The following is a 23,133-nucleotide window of genomic DNA, read 5'->3' on the forward strand; positions in this document are numbered from 1 at the left end:
CGTGCACCAAATGTCGACATTAATATTTGTGTCTATAACAAACATAGAAATAGTACAAAGATTCCAGTATCTTGGTTGCTGGATAACAAACGACCTTGGCCACGAGGTCGAAATACATGCTCGTATAGAATATGCTAGGTCCGAATTTCAACGAATGAAAAAATTCCTAATAAACTCTACGTTATCGTTGGATATCCGATACCAATTTGTAAAAACGTTTATTTATAACAAAGAGGTGCTAAGAAGAATGGGTACTGAGAGAGAACTCCTAAATATTGTAAAAAACAGAAAAACGAGTTATCTAGGACATATTTACAGAGGAGAAAAATACAACTTCCTACGACTTATAATGGAACGGAAAGTGGAAGGAAGAAGAGGTCCAGTAAGAAGAACATGCTCCTGGTTGAAGAATGCAAGAGACTGGACAGGCATGGACACACATTCGATACTAAGAACAGCTCAATATAGAGAGCAATTTGCTGTAGTTATAGCCAACCTTCAGTAATGGAGAAGGCACCTTAAGAAGAAGAAGATAATTCTAAACAAAAATATTTATTTGCACTTTTTCTGTTTGCAAACATTTTGTATATGAGTATAATGTAACTGTTTATATGGGAAAATAAAACAGTTGCTTTTACTATTTTGCTTATAATTTCATCATATTTCCTCACCTATTAGACCTTCCTAGCTTCCTTAGATTCCAAAATTTACGAAAGTGGTATAACACGACTACCACTGAACTGTTCCGCGCTGCAATAAACAAAGTAAAGATAGCCGTGATGATCGCCAACATCCGGAACGGATAGGCACTTTAAGAAGAAGAAGCTTCCTTATCTAAATCGAATTTCTTTCGATTAAAAAAATTTTGCTAATTACTAATATATACAAGCAAATAAACAATAATTTTCTTTTTATTTAATTGATATAACTAATTGAATAAATATAATTTATATCTACAAAAATATTTTACATAGTAAAAAATATATAAAAATAAATTTAAGTATTAAATAATATCACTTATATACTGTTACAATTTTTTTAAAATATCTTGTATTTCTTCTATACTCTTTCCTTTGGTCTCTGGTAAAAACATGTACATTAGAAAGGAACCAATAAAGGAAGTTGTTGCAAATAGCCACATGCACCAGTAGATTCCAATAGCCTCAGATACTAAAGGATATAGTGTAAGGTACAAAGCAACCAGCGAGTACGTAGTGGTGATAACAAAAGAGGTCGCAGTAGATCTAAGCTCTACAGTGAACATGACACTGATCATACCTAAAGGGATTGAACCTAGTCCTAGTGAATAAAAAACAATGAATGATAATATGCTTGTAAGAGGTATCCAGTGCATCTGGTTAATTAAATAGTAATCTATATGTTTCAGATAAAAAAATAATCCTAGAACAAAAATGGAAATACCTGCACCAATAGAAGATAAAAGCAACAACGGTTTTCTTCCAACTTTCTCGACTACTAAGAAGGTTAAAAAGAAGCATGTTAGTTTTGTTGCTCCTACACATATTGCTATGTTATTCCCCGACATATTTGATCCAGATTCATTAAAAATAGGAGCTAAGAGAGGTAGTATGACTGATATTCCTGATAAGAACTGTGTACACATTGGAATTAAAGCCAATAATACACCAAGTCTGCCCTCCTTGGTATTAAATAGCCTAGTAAATGTGTTTCCATGTTGTGCATTTGCGTTTAATCTTGAATTAATACTAAGAAAATCATTTTCTAATTCTTCATCAGTCTTATTGCTTCTTAGTTTTCTTATAGCAAGTATGCATTCTTTTTCCTTTTCATTTTTTAATAAAAACACTGGACTCTCAGGTACAAGAGAGAACAGCACCATAAAGGGAATTAAAGGTGCTGCTAATAGAAGTGTGTACCATTGAATACTTAATAAAGGTCCAATTAAAAATGTGTACAGTTGACCTAAAGGCAGACAAACGGCCATAAGACAACCATATTTAGCCCTATTATGATCTTCGCATATTTCAGTCATGTACATTGGTAATACACCCATAATCCCAGCGAAAAAACTTGCAGTGAGTGTAAAAAAAATGATGAATTGGTTTATATTGTTACTAAACGCTAATGCTGACATACTAAGAAACATTGCTGATCCCATTAGATGTATACAGCGCTTCCTTCCCAATATATCAGCCAGTTTTGGTAATAAAGCAGAACCAAGTAATGAGACTGTGCTCTGGGTTCCAAGCAACATCGATATTTCAAGGGTGGTAATAGGTCTGCCCAGGGGATTTTCGCCTGTGATATTTGATTTTAGTTTTACTATAGCAGGGGATGGCCAAACAACTGATGAGCCTCCGGAAAGCCATGTTAAAATACCTGAAAATAAAAAATTATTAAATTAGTATTATATATTGATATTATATTTATAAAAATAAAATAATCTTTCAGTTCTCTATTTTTTTCTAATACGCGTCATAGATAACTGGAGTTTTGCTAGTGAATATTTGTCAAATTTAAAAAAGAATTCATAATGTATGCCAAGCACTTAAAAGTCACATTACAATTCACATAATCTGCTTCTTCTTAGAGTGCCGTTTCCCTACGGAGGTTGGCAATCATAATGGCTATTTTTATTTTTGAGCTTGCTGCTCTAAACAAATCAATCGATCTGCATTGATACCAATCACGTAGATTCTTCAACCATGAGTTCTGCCTTTGGCCAACAGATCTTCTTCCTTGAATCTTTCCCTGTATGATGAGTCTCAAAATTTTATATTTTGGTCCCCTCATCATGTGGCCTAGGTATTCCAGTTTTCTGGTTTGTATAGTGGTGATTAGTTCTGTTTCTTTACCAACCCTCTCCAGTACTTCTTTATTTGTAATTCTTTCAGTAAGTGATATTTTTAAGACTCTGCGGTATAACTAGAGTTCGAAAGCCTCGATTCTTTTTAAATTGCATTTTTTTAATGTCCAAGTCTCAGCTTCGTATAATAATATTGAAAATATATACCAGCGAATGATACGTAGTCTGATCTCCAAATTTAGATTTTTCCACGCTAGGAGTGGCTTCATTCGTATAAATGCTGATCTGGCAATCTCTATTCGCCTGTTTATTTCTGCATTATGATCATTGGTTTCATCGATCAAAGTTCCCAAGTACTGATATTTTTCTACTTGTTCTATCACGTTACCATTGGTTGTCAATAGGTGATGTATATTTTGTGGTCTTTTTGTAATTAGCATGTACTTCGTTTTTTTAGCGTTTATAGTAATTCCCATCTCAGCGCTATACAAACTTAAGCTTTCGATAAGATGTAGATTTTCTATACTTGTTGCTATGATCATAGTGTCGTCTGCATATCGTAAGTTGTTAATTAATTTTCTGTTAACGGTAACTCCCGCTTTGATATTATTGAGCGTGTTTTGGAAAATTTCTTCAGAATATAAGTTAAACAAAAGTGGCGATAAAATACATCCCTGTCTAACTCCTCTAGAGATCTTCATTTCTAGTCACATAGTCGCATAGTCACATAACAAAAAATTTGCTTAATGATTGGCCTAGCACTGAGACTGAGAATAAAGAAATGAGAAGATATTTTGTCATTCTTGTCAACCTCCTGTCCGCAATCCCAGGAAGGTGAGATGGCAGATAAAAAAGGCAGATTCTGGAATGGAGGCCAAAGAGTGCTAAATGTGCTAAATGTAGACCTCTAACCCGCTAGTTGTAACACAATAAACGATGAAGAGTGTTTAAGATACACAAAATGGACAAGGCTGCGTCTCACAGAAGAGAATAAAAAAATTATAAGGTGATAGGTACTAGAGCTCAACCAGAGAATCTTAAATAAATACCACTTATTAAATGTGTTGACAAATTGGTTTGAAGAGAAGGATTTGATCTATATTTGAAAAATGCACAAAATTAATTCTGAATTTTTAAATGATTCTTTCGCCGGCAAGCAAAACATTTTTACATATCGTAAAATTTAAATAATAGTTATTAAAAAAAAAAAAAAGTATGGCCTTTGTATAAAAAATAAACATGTAAAATTTTAAACAAAGTTTATTAAATATTAAAAAAACTACTATCTTTTAAAATAGAAAAATAAAACAATTTATGAATGTTAATTAAAATTAAGAAATATTATTTCATTTTGAATTCTTTCTTTGTGAAGGAGATATGCACTGGATCAAATAAGCATATGTATGATACATGATTATAATATAGTTAGATAGTAATCCCAGTTAAAGAAAATCCGTAGTTCAGCAAAGGGCTTCAATCATCCTCAATTATGGATAAGTAAGGTGGATTTTAGACAAGACCGCCTCGGCCCTATCAAGTCCCAGTTAGTATCTTATTAAATCCTATATTTGTGCTCCAAAAGTATCCCTAATTTTCCAAAGTCTATTAGAAGTAACATTAACTAGATGTAACTGCTTGTATTCATTCCAAGAGAGATATAAAGTTAAAATTGAATGACTAATAGTACATGAAGACAAACAAAAAAGTCAAATATTTGAAATAAAAGATCTCTATTTTTCCTTCTGTAAATAAGTTAAAGAAGAAGCTATTAGTACCCTATTCACACTAAAATGGGTAGATCCTCAGCCTCTCAGCCTATAGAAAAATAATTATAATGGCCTACCCGATGGACATTCTCGGAAAAATACAACATAAGTGACCCACTCTGCGATTAGAAATGGAATGAGATGTGGTTTTGGTAAAAACCTCGAATATTCCCACTGAAATTACACCTCAGCTTAATCTTATGGTCTAATCAGACCAATCAAAAAAAAGGTCCTATAAGATGCTTGTGTTATCTCCCAAGAATCGGCAATCAAAACAATTTTAGCGTTTACGGTATTTGAAATGAAGATACCTACGTTGTACAAGTAGGGCGTTTTGAATTAAATAGACTAAAGAAAACAATATAAGTCCTTTGGATCGTTATATGATAAGATGGTATCAAGAAAATCTCGATGATTTGTATTGCAAGGGCAGAGTATAGTAATAAATGGGAAGAGCTTGAGGAAGCTTTTGTCCTACTATGGATGCAAACAGACGCTGTATGATGATAATGACCCTTCTCGTATTTATAGTAGGTACAATTCTTTACAAAATATTTATTGTTACTATTCGATATTCTTTTAGACATTATTTTTGATAATTTTTTTCACAGAATGTTTAAATATACCATTTTTCAAAGTAAAAACGTTGCATGTCACTATTTATATAAAGTGACGTTACTTATATTTAAAATTTCCAGAACGTCAACCTTAGAGTTCAAATTTTTCTAACACAGTTAATAATACGAAACCCATACCAAACTGCTCGATCTTTCATAGGCCTCTCTTTAACTTTAATATGTCTAATTTTCCACAAAATAACAACTTTAATTAAATAGATTAGACAATTTTACGTAACTGATACGGGAATACTTCAAATTTTAATGACATTTCAGCGCGTGGCAAGATTGAATAAAGTGTTGCCGCTTTTTTAGAGTAGGAATTTTGTTTATGTTTTGATTTCTTACACAATTGCATCACAATATACATATTATATATTAATAAATTTTATTTATAAATACATATTAAATTAAGATTAATAGCTTCAGAAAATAATTATTTTTGTGTATTGTGATTGTGCTATGTCAAAACAACTAAATAGTCTGTAGAAAGCTGATAAGCTTTCATATAAGATAGATTATTTTGAACAAGAAATAATGGCGGGACGTTTTTACTGTGAATGCTCTAAAAGAGGAAAGTTTAAAATTTAGAATAAACAATTTTGTATTAAAATGTTTTCTTATGTATTTTAGTGTATTGCAGTAGTCTTAAAACTAAGTGTATTTACTGTTAATATAACAGTTTGACAAATAGTTGACATTTTAAAAATTCCTCACTTAGTAACTATTCTGATGTTTTGGCAACGCTGTTTGTTTCTGACCTCGTAAATCTTGAATGACGTGCAATCATTTTTATATGAAAAATTATATACTCTCGTATTCGATTTGTTCGTTTACTTGAGATTTTACTTCCTTTTCTATATTAATATTAATATTAGTTGCTTATTACTTATATTTGACTAAAATTAATAAATTCAGTAGATTTACTAGTTATCATGGTAAAATAAAGAAACCAGGTGTCCCCTTTCTGCTCTTTTAGTTTCTTTAGTGGTTCTTGTCTGATCGGTACATATTTTACTTGTTTGAAATCATAGTCCGCTACATTGGTATTATTTTTTAATTTTTCATTTTGAATTGTCTCGCACACCATTATTTTTAACCTAAAACAATAACAATACTTGACATAATCTCAACATTTTAATTGCAGTAATTCGAAATACATAAAAATAAGGTTAAAAAAAAACAAAAGATAAAATCGGTTAAAAAGGCCTACGTCAAGGAGACTCACTGTACATATACTCCAGTAAATGACCTTTTTGGAGTGTAATTTTCCTCGTTATGACGGATTTGCTAGAAAATTTTGATTTAGGTTACTCTTACCCTCTACTTTACTTTTGAACTTTTGAACAACTGAAGGGTTGCTTTTACTTGGGGGCTAAAAACCACCACTTCTCGGGAGTTTATTTATTTATCGTATGGCAATTACAACACATTTAGAACAAATACACAAACACTAGTAATATAGGTATTTAACAAACTTTAAATAGTTACAAACAAACATCAAGTGTATTTATATAATCTATTGACTCTGAAGTTGCAAACAGGATGTCTTCAGGGGTACCATTGTAGGATCTTGAGGGACACTCTTGAATAATGTGGTCGATGGTTTGGTTCTCCCCACAGTCACATTGAGGAGACGGGTTCTTTCCCCATTTATGTAGCATGTATGTACATCTGCCATGTCTGGTTCGGATCCTATTTAGAGTGGACCATGTTTTGCGTGGAAGATCAAAACCTGGTGGCTTGTGGGTAATGCAGGGCAGGTTTATATTGTTCATGATCTTTTTGTATTCACGTGTAAGTGCGTCGACTCGTCGTAAATGTGGAGGTGGGATGTGACTTAATACTGGAAGCCATTGAATGGGAGTTGATTTAATTGTACCAGTGCAGCTGATTGTCGACCTTTTTTACGTGTGGACTGTGTAGCCAGACTGGAGCACAATATTCAGCGGTCGAGAAAACAAGGGCTAAGGCAGTAGAGCGGAGAGTGGAAACCGATGCTCCTCAGGTGGTACCGCAGAGCTTCTGTATAATGTTATTTCTTGTACTCAACTTTTGGGCAGTTTTTGTTAAATGCTCTTTAAATGATAGCGTTCTGTCTAGTGTTACGCCCAGGTACTCCGGTGTTTTGTTGTGGGTAAGTGTGGTATTTTCAAACCGTATGTTAAGTTCCTTTCCAGCAAGTTTATTGTTCAGGCGAAAGCAACTAACTTCTGTTTTGGCTGCATTTGGTTGAAGTCGCCACTTGCAAAAATATTTGCCCAATGTATATAAGTCTGCCGTCAGAACTTCTTCAGACGTTTCTAGTATTCTGCATCGTGTAGCGAGGGCCCAGTCATCGGCATATCCGAACTTTCTTGACTGTGTTTCCGGCATATCTGCTAAGTATAAGCTAAATAGTAGTGGAGAGAGTACTGACCCCTGTGGTAGGCCATTCTTAAGTTTCTTTGGTAGGCTGATATCTGTGCCCATCACTACTTGAAATATTCGGTCTTTGAGCATGCTATCTATTAGGCGTGCTATTGGTTTACAGGGGATTGCACGGAGAATTTTGTATATAAGGCCCTCTCTCCATACTGTATCGTAAGCTGCCGAGAGATCAATAAATGCCGCTGAAGTTTTAAGTCTTCTTTGGAAACCCGCTTCGATATAGGTGGTGAGTGACATTACCTGGTCTGCACAGCTTCGTTCTGGTCGAAAACCCGCTTGTTCGACTAGGATCGCCTGGAACAGTACTGTACTGATTCTATTATATATAAGCCTCTCTAATAGTTTGTAGATGGCAGAGAGAAGCGCAATTGGTCTGTAGTTTTTTAGGTTGTCGGTGGGTTTGCCTGGCTTTAGTATGGCTATTATCTTAGAGCGCTTTAGTTCTTGTGGAATATTTCCAGTTACCATGATGTCTGTGAAAAATCGAGCCAGCCAAACTTTTGTATACTTGCCACAATTTATTAGGAATTCAGGGTGAATATTATCAAATCCTGGTGCCTTTACTAGCTTAACGTCTTTAAGAGCCTTTGATATGTCTTCTCTGGTGAAGGGTAGGGAATGCTCCGTTTCTGTGGCTACGTGTTTTAAAGTTTTAAGTTCTCTCTTTACGAAAATGGTGTGTGCTTTATCCTTTGGTGCTCTGGATGTTTTTACTATATGTGATGCTAAGGCATCTGGCTTTACGGCTGCCTCTCGGCGTTTCGTACGGACACTACTCCCTAAATCGGGAGTAAAACATCAAAAATAAGTCCGGAAATAGACAAATGGAGTAATTATAAGCAACTTTTACTTTATAGAGATTTTTTCGCAAAATCAATACTTTTTGAGTTATTTGTGGGTCAAAATGTTTATCTTTTAAAATAAAAACCACATTTTCAGACGGTTTTTCACAGATAACTCTCAAAGTAAATATTTACGAACAAAATGTTGTAAGCAAAAAAAATCAAACAAATTGTAGACTTATGAAATCTGCAGACCTAGTAGAAGCATAGCTACAGGTCATGAAAAATAGGTTCTTATTTGTCAAATTCAATATCGAATATTTTAACGTGAAATAACCAAAAAATGGAGCATATTTTGAGGAAAACTCATTAAAATTTTTTGAAAGAGTTTAAAAAGAGCTTTATTTTTGATTTTTTTTAAGTTTCTAGCGCCAAAACTATACAAATTACGCTTAAAATAAAGCTGGTCTTTTTTTTGTAAAAAAAATCGCGAGTCACTCAAACCCTAATTAGCTTAACCTAACCTAACCTAACCTAACCTAACCGTTTTTTTGCTTGCTGGTGGGAAGACTTTATGTCCGAACTGCAGAACTGCAGGCTCCACAGTGCCGGACTCAAGCCACAAGGTCCAATGCCAGGCTCGCTACCAGCTAAAACCACCACCACCGTATTCTCCAGAGAACGCAAAATGGGACCATCTTGTGGGGACTTAACATCTCTTTGGCGCCTCCCAGACTTATTGCACTCACTTCTATGCAGGAAATTCCTCGCTCTATCACACAATCTGCAAGGTGTCAATAAGATGCACCTCTGACGGGCAAATATCACAACTCTCTACTCTCCACTACAGAAGGAACACTCGGCGCTCTGGAAAAAACCACACACGCTCGAAGTAATTCCTCTCTACAAGCACTCTGGGTATATGCCTAGTATTAAGTGGGCAATACCCCTCTTAGGTTGCATAAGCACACACACACGGATAGGACAAACCCAACCTAACCTAACCTAATTAGCACCTCAAAAAAAATTAATCCTTACCGCTTAACTTACTTTACTGGAACCACGCTACTTTAATTATAGTACATAAATTGTGAGAAAAACCAAATTTAGAGAATTATAGACCAATTGGCCTCCTCAGTTATATATACGAGGTGATTCAATGATACGGTGCGCTTTCAAACAAACAAAAAAACTGAAGAAATATCTTTTTAATAAATTTAATAAAAAAAACGTATACTACATAGATGTAAATTAATATGTAAGTGAAAAAATACTCAGCTTTTAAAGAAGATATTGTAAAGGTGGCCTCTAGTTTGTCAAACACGTTCTTGAAGCAGTGGTACAAAGTTGTTTACTACATTGAATACATTTCTTGAGCAATTCCTTCCACTTTTTTGCGTATCAAAGCCGCAATAGTTCTCGGGGGGTTACTTCGACTTTAGGACTTTAGATACCGCCACAGAAATTTTTTGCATAGGAACAGGTCCTGACTAGAGGTAGCTAGGGAATAACGCCGTTTTTAGTCATAAGATGACCGGAAAATGATCTTCTTAGTAAATCCATTGACACTCGTGATGTGTGACATGTTGCTCCATCCTGTTGAAAGGTCGTGAGTTCATTTATATAATTCTTAAGTGCCGGAAGAAAAAAATTATTTAACATGTGCACGTAGCCATCATAGTTTATTGTTATTGCGTGCTCATTCTCGTCCTCAGAAAAGAAGGTCCGATGATCCCTAACAAAGAAATTGCACACCAGACTGAAAAAAGGGTTTTTCGTGTAATTGCCGAAAATTATTGTCTGACTAATAGGGAAAATGTTGTTTGGTTAGGTACCCACTTAGATGAATGTGGGCTTCATCACTCATCCAAAGATTATGCAGCAAGTTGTTGTTTTCATTAAAATGCTCCAACATTTTTTCACAAAACCGTAGTTGGCTGGGATAATTGCTTGCACAATCTGGATATTGTATGGATGATACTGGAGATCTTTATGCAAAATTTTGCTGGTAGTGGTTTACCTTGATACCAGATTTAAGCTTCGTCATCGCAGGGATATTTGAGACTGTAATGAGTTTAGCACCGCTTCAATACCCTGTAGTGTTTGAGCAGTTCTGCCACCTTTCTTATGTGATGTTGAACCACTACTTTCAAAGTTCCTAACCCATATCTGAATAGCCTTCTTAGACAGAACTAGAGCGCTTGGCAGCAAATTGTAGTGTAAACGAAACGCTCATTGTACACGCATAAAACTTTCACCGTTTTTTAGCTTTTACAACAAATGCGTGTAGTTCACCCGACCACTTATCCATGACAACCAAACTTCCCACTCTTTAGATTCACAACGTTTATATCGCAAGCTCGCGGCAGTTGAGCTAAGCAAAATACAACAAGTACCAAAAGAGTGCAGGCTAGATTACAGGTATACAAAAATTAATATACAATATATACCTATAGGCCATAACCACTGTCAAAATATATGGAGACCTAATGCCACCTAAACTTCAGTGAACTTCAAACACCTAAACTATGCTGAAACATGCTTTTAAATTTGGATTGGCTAACAAAGGAAATAAAAATATATGGAGAATACCTAAACAACTTACGTTTTGCCGAGGATATAGTCATAACAGCTGAGGATCTACAAATGGCAAGAGAGATGATACAAAAAACTCGTTGTGGCTACAGAAAATGTAGGTTTAAATATAAGCATCTCGAAAATAAAAAAAAATAACAAATTTGGTACCCAACCATTCAGAGCTGTATAACATACAATGAATAATGATATAACATGTTGCAAATTAAACTACAAGGCAGGATGTTCTAAAGAAAAGGTCTAGTAAGATGGACGGTGTCGTGATTGCACAACTTAAATAGTTCAACCTAAAACAGGTTTTTTTAGAACAGCAGTCAATGGAGTTAAAAATCCGAGTTAGTATCCAATATAAAAAATTGGATGACACAGAAGACAAACGAAAAACTATTAATACAATAGAGGATGCAAAAGCAGATGGGCAGAACAATAAGTTTGATGAGTCAAGTGTTTAAAGTATTTTTAAAAATTATACACTGGAGACTGGAGAATACATAACAAACTTAAGCAAGACATTCTTCTTCTTCTTCTTTTGGTGCACTCCATTACTGGAGGTTTGCTATCAAGACATTTTTTACACAAAATTTGGACTTAGAAATTCACTGGGAAAGATAGAAGCCCTGTTTTCCTTAAATGTCTTGTTGTGTTAAAAATTTAGGCATAAGAGACATCAGGATTATTAGCGCCCTCCATTTTAATGAGATAGTTGTGGTAGAGAAGAACAGTGCTTTTTTAGAAAAAATACAGAATGAGAGGGGTGTCAGAGTGTTACGTAAATTTAGAGGAATTAATTCAGGAAGTACTAGAAGACCTAATGACGGGAATACTTCGCAAACGACACTATTCTAATAGCGGAAAGTCTTGAGGATTTACAACAAATAGTTGACAGTATTGGCAGTTGTAGATTTTCAGCCAATATCAGACATAATATGTATTAATGTACATACGCCCACTAAAGATAAAGATTTCGAAACTAAAAAAGAGTTCTACGAAAAGGGAACACTAATAGGGAATACACAGAAATACGATATAAAAATAATCATTGGTGACATGAATGCGAAAGTCGAAAAAGAGATATATATCTATGTGGAAGACTAACATGGGACGAAGTTTACATAAGGAATCAAATGAAAACGGGAAAAATTAAATAAAATTTGTTACAGAGAATAAAATGAAGATAGCTGGTACACGTTTTGATCACAAAGACATTCCTAAGGTAACATGGACTTCTCCCGATGAAAAAATAAAAAATCAGATAGATCACGTCCTAATTGATAGCAAACATGATAAGGCAATAATCGATTGCAGGAGTTACAGAAAGGCAGGTACCAACAGTAACCATACACTAATAATAGCAAACCTAAAACAAAAACTACAAATAATTCCAAAACCTGTAAGAGATAGATTAAATTACCAATTACAGAGCCTTCATGAGAATCCGGTTGTAAACAGACTAAAGGAAGAAATAAATAAAAACTACAGAATCCTATCAAACAGGATATAGAAGAAGAGTGGCAGACCATGCAGACAGCCATATCGGAAGCAGCGGAAAAGTGTATGGGAAGAGAGCATATAAAAAGACGGCAAGACTGGTTCGATGAAGAATGTAGAAATGCCTTGACAAGAAGAAACAGGGCAAAACAACAAAGAGATAAAGAAAATACCCAAAATGTGATCGAAAACTATGTGGCAGGAAGAAGAGAAGTGAAAAGAATTTGCAGAAAACAGAGAAGAAAACAACTAGAAAATCAACTGAACAACATAGAAGAAGCAGTTAAGAAATCCAGAAAAACTACAAAGAATAATCCACAGTATTGCAGAAACAAAGAAGGCCTACCTCTAGGTGAAACAACAAAAAAATTAAATAGATGGGCGGAATATTTCGAAGATCTATTAAATACAGACCAACAAGAGAATGATGAGGAAAATCAGAATTTGCAAGAAAATGAAGAAGGGACGTGCGAGGAACCAACTTTGAATGAAGTCAAAGAAATAATATTAGACCTAAAAAATTACAAAAGTGCAAGAGAAAGTGATATCCCAGCTGAGATATTTAAGGAAAGTGGCGAAGGATTGAAGGAAAGGATATTTCACTTGACACTAATAATTTGGTAAAAGGAAGGCATAGAAGAAAAGAAAGAAAGAAAATAATAAGTATCAACACTAAAGTGATTTAAGCCAGAATAGGACAGGCAATAGGTGTTAACAAGAATAGGAAAAGAGAAAGAACTAAAAATAGTTTTGTAAAAAAGGCGAGTGCAGAAAAAAAGAGATACAACGACAAAAATAGGGTAATATGTTTAACGAAAAACTAAAAATTATAACGGAAGAAGCTTGGAAGAACAATTCTCATCAAGTGTTAAACTAAACAAATACAAAGAATACAATTTTTTGATTATTATTATCTCATAATGAGTTAACAAATATAAATTATTAAAGAATTACCTTTGTTTCACAACTTATCATTTAATAAAGCAACTTCGAAATATTTTGCAAAAGTGAATACTAACGAAAAAAATATATATGCAATTTTAATATTTATATGTATCTCTTAAGTCAAATAAATATTATTTTAAAGCTTTTGAAATAATTGATAAGACAAGGAAATGTCTGTTGTAGTTTAAGATTCCACTGCTGTATTACTATGTTCATGAAGTAGTTAATCAAACTCACATTTTTCCACACATATCAAATTAGGAGATAATAAGTTGCCAGTCAAGAAGTGGCTGCAAATATTTTTAATTCAATTAATAGTAATTAACTGTTGAACAAAAATGTTATTTCGTTTATTTATTTTTTAAATAAAATACTCTGCTTATGACGTATATGCATTTTTTTATCAAATTAAAGCCAATTTTTTTTTTTCTTAAGGAGATGATATATTAAAGCCAATTATTTTTCTTAATGTGATGATATAAGGTTACCTGAGAAAAAATGGTCGCAAATTACGGTAGCCAGCTGTTAAAACCGTAAGCTATTAAAAATAAAGTAACAGACTTTTATGTAAAAACAATATTTTTAGGATTTGCCAGTCTAAAATTATAGTATATAAGAGCGTTAATTTACTAAGCGTAACGACTCGACGGTCGTGAGTTGGAATCTGGCCGTGATGAGACTTTTTATTGTAATCTCCTTTTTGTCGGATCAGTACTTATTCTAAACACCACAGTCGTTCGAGTATAATAAGCGATTCTTTGTTAAGATAATAAAGTCGACTTTACGTAGTAACACGGTAATTACTCATCACACATACACACACACACAAACACACACACACACACACATACACACACACACACACACTATAACACACAAAATGTACAATAATGCACGACAAGCAACAACAGCTGCACAACAAGAAGACATTAACAGGTTCTATGGTCGTCTAGAAGAAACAGGCTTTTGGATTTTTGATTGTGATTTTTGTAGAATGCTGTTATCGACGTATTTTTTTATTTGATGACCAACTATTAATAAATTGGTTTCCTTTTTCCCTCATACTCAATTACTAGATTATGGATATTGGCTTAATTACCTAATTTGCGTTTCAAGGACCTAAATGGGACCTTGATAAGGTTAAGATAAAGAACGTTATCCACTAACTGTACGCAAGAGAGGTACCTCTAGAATTAATCAAAAAGATCGAAAATATCCACTAGAACAACACAATAAAAGTAAAAGTGGAAGAACTAACCGACCAATTTATTTAAAACACAATCATACTCTTATAGGACCGAGACTTAATAACAAAGGATTACCTCAGGGCTCCGTTTTGAGTCCTATTTTGTTTAACATTTACACAGCAGATCTACACAACATCACTATTACTTATATTGCATTTAATATTGTACAATATGCTGACAATATTTCTGTTTGTATACAGAACACAAAAAATATCAGCAATCCATTGAAAACCTGAATGAAGTGTACGGATTCCATAAAAAATGGTTTATAGAAAATGGTTTCGAATTATCCTGCAGTAAATCACAAGTTTGTTTATTTACCAGACATAACTTTCCCAATGCTACTACAATCAATTTAGGTGGGCACCAATTTTCCCTTAAAAACACAATTAAATATCTGGGAATGATACTCGACCAGAAATTGACCTGGAATTTACATATTGATGACATGTTGAACAGATGCAATAAGGGATTAAACTTTCTTAAATCAATTAATAAAACTTGGTGGGGATCGGATATTGAAGTAAGTTTATTATTTTACAAAGCTTACATACGATCTATTTTGGATTATGGAAGTGTTTTGTATGGATCAGCAAGTAATGTACTACTAAACAAAATCAACGTTTTACAGAACTCAGCCTTACGAATATGTTTAGGAGCCATGAGATCCACTCCAGTACAAGCTTTATATTTGGAAGCCTTAGAACCTCCTTTAAATATAAGACGAAGGTTTTTGTCCAAAAAATATTTAATGAAAGTGTACTTACTGAACTCATCTCTATACGAAAAGATAGTCACTTTGAATTGCCATGACCTGACAAATAAATATTGGCAAAAAAAGAAATCCCCCTTACTTTGCGAAGCGTATAATCAAAATATAGCACTTTTAAAAAATATAGATAGAACGAACTACATATTCAAAAATTACTCTTCTTTCTTTTTACATACAGATATTATTGTACCGAATTATAGTGAAAATATATATTTAAATAAAAATATTCTTCTATCTATAACAAACAAATACAAAGAGGCAATAGCTCTATATACAGATGCGTCTAAATCTCCAGATGGAACCGGATGCGCTTTTTTTATACCATCGGAACATATAGAAATGAAATTCAAACTGAACCCGGAAACTTCGATTTATACAGCAGAGACTATTGCAATATATGAAGCTTTATTATATGTAGCTGAAGTTGAGTTTGCCCATATTCTAATTTTGTCGGACTCCTTAGCAGTGTTAAAATCCATTGGTAAATATGGACCACCTAACTTAAAAGACTGCCCATACATTTATAGAATTAAACATATTATTCAAACTCTTTTAACTAAAGGAATCAATGTTCATTTTCTCTGGATTAAAGCACATGCAGGATTTGAACATAATGAATATGTCGACTATTAGCCAAAGAAAGCATTTTAACCGATACTGGTATTCTACATAAAGTAACGCTTTCTGACAGTATTGTTTCTTGCAAGTTAACATTGCTTCGAGAGTGGAGCTACCAGTGGAAGGAATACTCTTTTGTGAACCAAAATACATACTCGATAATTCAGCCAGATATTCCTAAATTTCCTTGGTACAAGTCTTTTCGAGCTTCCAGGAGGCACATAACCTTCATTATTAGAATACGTTTCGGACACGCATGTTATCCAAAGCACTTATTTAAAATAAAGGTTTTGGATGATGACAAATGTGAGCATTTTGGAGAGGAAAGTGATTTAGATCATATATTTTTTGGTTGTTCTAAAAACAGAGTATACTCATCCAAACTTATAAATGATTTATTAAAATATAAAATAGCAGCTCCTTGGAATATACTATATTTATTATCACTTGGCTCTGTAGATATTTACAACTCCTTAATTAAATTTTTAAAAGACAGCAAATTATCATTATAATTCTCTAAAAATTATTTAGTTTAGTTTAGTAAAAAAAAACCGACCAATTGAGGCAGAAGACTCCTTGAGTCCTCTATTGTTTAACCTGTCATGGATAAATTAATAAAAAAAATTAAGCACGAAAAACATAAACAATACCAAATAGAAGAAAATAAATAACTTAAAGTAATCTTATACAGAAAAAACTAATTTAACATAACCATAAGGAAATTTAACATGGCTGCCGCCCAATTCGGAGAATTGTTGCTCAAAAGTTTGGGCTCTACGTGCCCAGTTTTTTGGGTTTTAGTAATTTTTTTGTGGCTTGCGCCAGTTTTTTGTTAGTAATTTTTTTTTTCATTTTTTACGTAGCCGAACCCTTTTTTAAGTTTTCTATTGATTTTTTTAGTAGGATGTGATGGTTGGTAAGATTTTTTATTGGGGTCTACACAGTGTTTTGTGCTAGTCTGAATTGGTAGAGCTACTAACTGTCCTCTTTCTTTAATTTATTTTCTCTCTGGGGGTTGTTCTCTCTAGGGATTGTATTCTCACCGGGTATTTTTATTTAGTTGCTTTATCTTCGTTGCTTCAGTGAACGACATTTTCAGGAATCCTAGTAGTTTTAAATGCGCTCAAAAGATACATATTAACCGGCGAAATTTATTGGATGTTGCGTATTTCATGATGACAAGATGACAAGGTTATTCGTAAAAATCATAAAAATTGGAGATAACTACACCGATGATCTCCATACAACGAGAAATCAGACTAGGTTGCATTTTGTCGCCATTATTCAATGTTTACTCGGACCAGTAATTTAAAAAGGCACTTGAGAGGCAACCATATGGAATAAAAATCAACGGGAAACTACTTAATGTGATTAGATATGCAGACGATACAGTAATTTTGTCAGATAATATTGAGGGTCTCCAAATTCTGCTTGATCGTAGTCACGAGGTAGGAGAGGAATTGGGCATTAAAATAAACTCAAAGAAAAGCAAATTTTTAGTGTTTAGTCGTGACTCACATCGCGATGCAAAGCTTTAATTAAACGGAGTCCAAGTTGAAGAAGTTCACAAAATGACATATTTGGGAACTGTGATAACGGACCAACTAGATCCAAATATAGAAATAAAACGTAGAATAGCAGTGACTAAAACTACTTTTATGAAAATAAAGTCATTTATTTGCAATAATCATCTCAGTTTAGAACTAAGACAAGGAATGGTTAAGTGCTATGTTTTGTCCGTACTTTTGTATAGTGCAGAAGTGTGGACGCTAAAAGTATCGATCATGAACAAAATTGAAGCATAGGAAATGTGGGTTCATAGACGAATGCTAAAGATACCTTGGACAGTAAGGAAAACTAACGTAGAAGTACTAAGGAGCGTCAACAAAGATAGAGAACTGCTAAAGACTGATCGAAAAATGTCTTATCTGGGACACGTACTAAGGGGAAGTCGATATAAAATATTACAACTGATCCTTAAAGGCAAAATAGAGGGCTGTAGAGGTCTAGGAAGAAAACAAGTTTCTTAGTTAAAAAACATTTGTGAATGGATAAAGATATCAAATGCAGGGCAATTATTCCATATTGCAGTAGATCGAGAAGCCTTCGGAATGGTGATCGCCAACGTCGTATAATTCTGATATGGAACGCGAAGAAGAAGAAGATTGACTATCGAATTGGTGTACGAGCCCTAATAGAAAGACGATAATGGAAAGACCATCAAAACGATGAAATGACAAATTACTGGAGGCACATTGAAAACAGAAAGAGTCATGGGAACATTATGATTATAATTGTCTAAAACAACTATAAATACTTTTGTTTAATCTTTATTGCATTCACACAGTATTTGGGGCAATTTTAAAACATATTGATTTATGTGTAATTACTGCTATCAATAAATGATAGTGTTATTGCGTTATGATTCATTTTTAGCATTATTTGTTTAACTAACAATTTATAAGGTCATTGTTCTCTAAAGTAGGCAAACAAATTTTTCAAACAAAACAATTTGAATTGCAACTAAATAGTTCAAAATATAATAATTACATTAATTGATGCTCTATATTTAATTAAATAGTAATTACAATATGAAATATTTTATATACAGGACGATCAAATTTTGTGACTAAGTCCGTTTTATCTGTTATTATAGGAGATAAAAAAAAAGTTATTTACAAAAATTGGAAATAACGGCAAGCCTTTTAAAATTAGTTGCAAATATACAGAGTCTTCCATAAGACTGTACCACATCGAACGTTCGTTTTTTTAAATAAAACATCCCTTGCTTTATTTTAAATTAAAAAACCACTATATTGCCTTATTTCCTTGTTACAAAAATATATAAAAGTCGTTTTTTGCTGTACAGAATATTAACAAAATACTAAATTTTATTGAAAATCATTACAATTTCAACTCCCTGTATAATTCTGTGGCTATTTGTCAAAAGTCGATATGTCAAAAATCACGGTTTTCAGTTATGTGAATCATGATATGTGTTTAAAGTTATATTTCTACTATATGCTAAAACTTATATATTCTAAGGTCTTATGTTCTTATGTCTTAGTCTTAGTCCTTATTTTATGTCTTAGATATGTCTAAGGAAAATATTGTAAAATTTATAAGATAACGCCTAAATATGATATTAAATTACTTCATTTTAATTTGTGTGCTAAAATAGCGTCACAAATTGAAATAAGGATACCTCATGACTGGTACCAGTTTGTTAGAACTGTCCCTGGTAGGAAGAAATTTCAAGTTATCGAAATGCAGAGGAAATATTTTCTAGAGTATTCAAAACTTTTCCAAAATATCTACTTAAATCGTTATAAAGGTGTGGATGATGAACGTAAAATGGCATGACATACAATTTTTACGTTTTGGTTAAGAGTTGGGTGTTTTAATCATTAAATATTCACATCGGGGCCTTTAAGTTTCTAAGCTTAATATTAAACGCAGAGGACACCAGCTGGATCCTACATTTGAACCTGTTAATAGTGGACAGAATTGAGTTGGTAACACTAAGCCCTCGGTAGTTCTTACAAGGCTTTCAGTCGGTTTTATTTTTGTATGAATTGCTAATTTACGCAGTTTCCATTCTGGGGGCAGCTCTTTACCTCTTAAAAATAAATTAGAGATAAGCTAAGAGCTAACATAGTTTGTCAGGGCTATATGTAATCAGTTTTACCTTCATATTTTTAGCGTAGCTTCATAACATTAGCTTATTTTTTAATTTTTTCTGTTGTTGTTTAAGTTTCTTTGCTGTAGGAAATGTCACGTATTCGTAGCCAGTATCTTAGAGTTATGCTCCATCGTCTGTCAGAATATGTTCACAATATTCGAACCATAGTTCTGGGATATTAGTGTTATCCTACTGTGTTCTTTGTTATCTGTTTTATTAACTTTAATGGTTTTTCAGGTTTCTTTACTTTTTGAGGTACCCACAAAATTTTTTCCGTTATCGGAGGCTTTACTCCACATCTCATTTTTTGCTTTATTACCCTCTTTTTTTACTTCTTTCTTTAATGTAGTGTTGGCGATTTTATTGGTCCTTTGTTGCTAGCCACTTAATATACATATCCTGCTTCTCTCCCACAGGATCTTTAATTTCTTTATTTCAGCATTCATTTTTAATCTTTATACTATTCACTTCTCCAATTGCTTCCATGATTTCGTTGTTCGTATGAATTGGTGATAAGTAATAAATATTATGTGTGGTGTGTGGTTCAGTGTTATAGGCGACTAAAACAAAAACGGTTACAACAACCGATCCAATGTTTTTACCTTGTTTAGGTTGTTGCGTCTCTAATAAGGAAGGGGTACTCCTTTTTTTTTGAGTAAAGGGGGTGTGGTAAACGTGATGACAAATGATTGTGGTGATGTCAAGTGGATTACTAAACAGCTGGGGTTCAGAAGGTGGCATGTGTGATATGGACGATATGGGGTAAAGTTAAGAAGGTGGCATATGTGGGTAAAGAAGGCCAAACAAGTCGAAGGAGGTACTTTAAAGGGTTACCAGCCATACTGGAAACGGCTCTTAATCAGCATTCTTGGCTTGCAGTTGTTAGCTGCGATATTTGAAGAGGAATGATTCTAAAGTATTAAAATACTCATCATGAAGTTCGTGTCCAGTATTGTGTAGAAGTTTAACTGGAGGGAATGGAACTTTTTTTTTAGCAACTTTTTGTTAGATTGGCTACCTGATGTATGTGTGCTGATCGATAATATCTGCACTTCCTCATGCAGAATCCAAGTATTTTCCTTTCAGTGGACATGTTTAGTGGCCATGTTTTTATTTCAGTGGCCATGTTTCCTTTCAGTGGCCAGTGGTTACAACAAAAAAAAAACGAAATAAATGTTTTACTGGCCGTTACTGAGCACCCCTATACAAGTATACCAAATATTTCAAGAGAGTAAGACATTAGTTACAAGTATATTCAAAAAAATTTCTCGAGACACCACATGCATCCATACCACATTCAACGATACCAAGAATTGACTGCGAACGGTTTTAAAAGAAGGGTAGCTTTATATGAATGGGCCCAACAAAAAATTTATTGTACGATTGTATTGCAATAAATTTTGGAAGTTATACTTCTATACGCTCATTCGTCGTTGGAAATTTGTACGGGGTCAATCGGCAAAATCATTACATATGTAAGATATAGATAAGTTATAATTTACAACTTAATCCGAGTTGCTGGTTTTTTATTTTTATCTTCCATAAACGTTTGTTGAAGTTATACTTCTATACTCGCGTTCGACGTTGGAAATTTGTACGGGAGTGAATCGGCAAAGAGAGAGACAGAAGATATATTTTCTCTCTCTTTCTCTCTCGAAAATAAAATTGTTCCTTTTGTAAATATATTTAATATTTATTAATATTATTATCATTTATTTATTAATATTATTATCATTGTAAATTAAACATATACGTAAGTAACTTATGCATATTGTCATTTTTAAATACTTATGAATATTACATTTTAATTTGTATTGTATTATTATATTGAATTATGTTGTAGTGTATTGTATTGTATTTTTATATTAATAACGAAATAAACAATGAATTTTACTGCAGAGTATGTGTAAAAATTTTTTTTGCATTCAACTTTTTTCATACATATAGGAAAATAAAAATATACATTTTCATCAAAATATTGATTCAATCCTGCATTTACTATACTCCTATTATAGGTCAAATGTTGTTTATATACAGCAAACGATGCACCATATACCTATACACCTAATTCTGTTTCTCTTTCTGCTCTCTCTTACCTATAGCATTACATATGTAATGATTGTGTAGATTGACTCCCATATAAATTTGTAACGGCGAACGCGTGTATAGAAGTATAACTTCTACCGGCAGTCCCACTGGACTGCCACACCCGTTTTTTTTTTGACATTGTTTTATTCACAGATAGAGCACAATTTTGTTTTCAATATTTCGTAATTACGCAGAGTCAAACTAGGTAGTTCTTAAATATTTGAGGTGATATCTTAGACAATTATGTAATAAGTCCTTTCTTCTATAAGAAAATAGTAAATCGAGAGGTTTATTTAAACTTTTTAGTGAAATCATTTACCTATTTTACTTGAAAAAGTGCCACTCAACATCCGTCATTAATGGTAGTTCCATGGCGGAGCTCCTTATCATTAGAACCCACTTTTCTAAAGTGAATTGAATTTTATATCAGATGGATAGGAAGAAAATGACCAATGTATTGACCATTTAGATCACCAGAAGTAAGTAAAGTCAACTTCTTCTTTTCTTGGGGTATATTAAAGACCTAAAGACCCAAGGCACATATGCAAAATCAAAGGAATAAACAGGTGGATAAGAAAAAGCAAGACTAAATAGAATGAGTCTTGCTTTTTCCACAGAATCAGTGGCTGATGATCAACGTTAAACCAAGAAAACGATGTTTATACAATATTTGAAACCGAGAAATTAGTCAAAGGATAATGGTACTTATGTCTACTTATACCTATAAAGAAGTTGGAAGAAGAAGACAAAAATATTGTTTTAAAAGAACAACAAAAAGTAAATGTTGGAAAAATATATTATCATTTATATTCTCGTATATTATTGTAATACAATGCGATAAATCAGGAGCAAAATAAAGGGAATGTATGGAAAAATGATATATGAAGCGAAAAAAAAAATTGTTCTCGCTAAAAAAGACTGTGGTTTGTTATAATGTCTTCTATTATTTTCTAGGTCTACCATATTTTACTTACTTGAATATTGAAACGTACAGTCACACTCACTTTTACTGATGTAAGATTTGTTGCTTATGTCTTTAATTAGTATGATGTATTGTGTTGAATTGGTTTATTTAACAGATTAATAATATTAGAAAATAATAACAAAATAAGATACTTAATCATCCCGTCCCCACTATTTTGTGTATTTATATTGTATTTACATGCATTTTACTAAATTTATACTAATACACATTAAGGGTCTGATAACTAAAAATAAATATGTCACGTATCATTTATAAGGTTATTATTTATAGTTTACATAAAGTATGTTAAATGTACTTAAACAAATTAGGCTTTGGTAAATATGCATCAAA

At 33.1% G+C, this 23,133-nt stretch overlaps 1 protein-coding gene across 5 annotated transcripts; it reads right to left on the minus strand.

Moving 5' to 3' along the window:
* Nucleotides 1–409: 409 nt before the first annotated feature.
* On the minus strand, nt 410–22,941 carry LOC140437598 (facilitated trehalose transporter Tret1-like). 5 transcript variants are annotated; one of them, XM_072527202.1, is made up of 3 exons: nt 22,823–22,939; nt 6,099–6,271; nt 416–2,361 (listed from the first exon to the last, which is right to left on the minus strand). In XM_072527202.1, exons 2-3 carry the CDS (start codon nt 6,259–6,261, stop codon nt 1,028–1,030), a joined length of 1,497 nt encoding a protein of 498 aa, XP_072383303.1. In that variant the 5' UTR covers nt 6,262–6,271; nt 22,823–22,939; the 3' UTR covers nt 416–1,027. The 5 variants fall into 5 exon arrangements, with proteins under 5 accessions (XP_072383305.1, XP_072383306.1, XP_072383303.1 ...); XM_072527201.1 differs by lacking the exon at nt 22,823–22,939 and adding an exon at nt 13,421–13,517; XM_072527200.1 differs by having other exon boundaries at nt 417–2,361; nt 22,793–22,941.
* Between the last annotated feature and the right edge of the window lie 192 nt (nt 22,942–23,133).

This window comes from Diabrotica undecimpunctata, chromosome 3, assembly GCF_040954645.1.
Source record: "Diabrotica undecimpunctata isolate CICGRU chromosome 3, icDiaUnde3, whole genome shotgun sequence".
Classification (NCBI taxonomy): domain Eukaryota; kingdom Metazoa; phylum Arthropoda; class Insecta; order Coleoptera; family Chrysomelidae; genus Diabrotica; species Diabrotica undecimpunctata.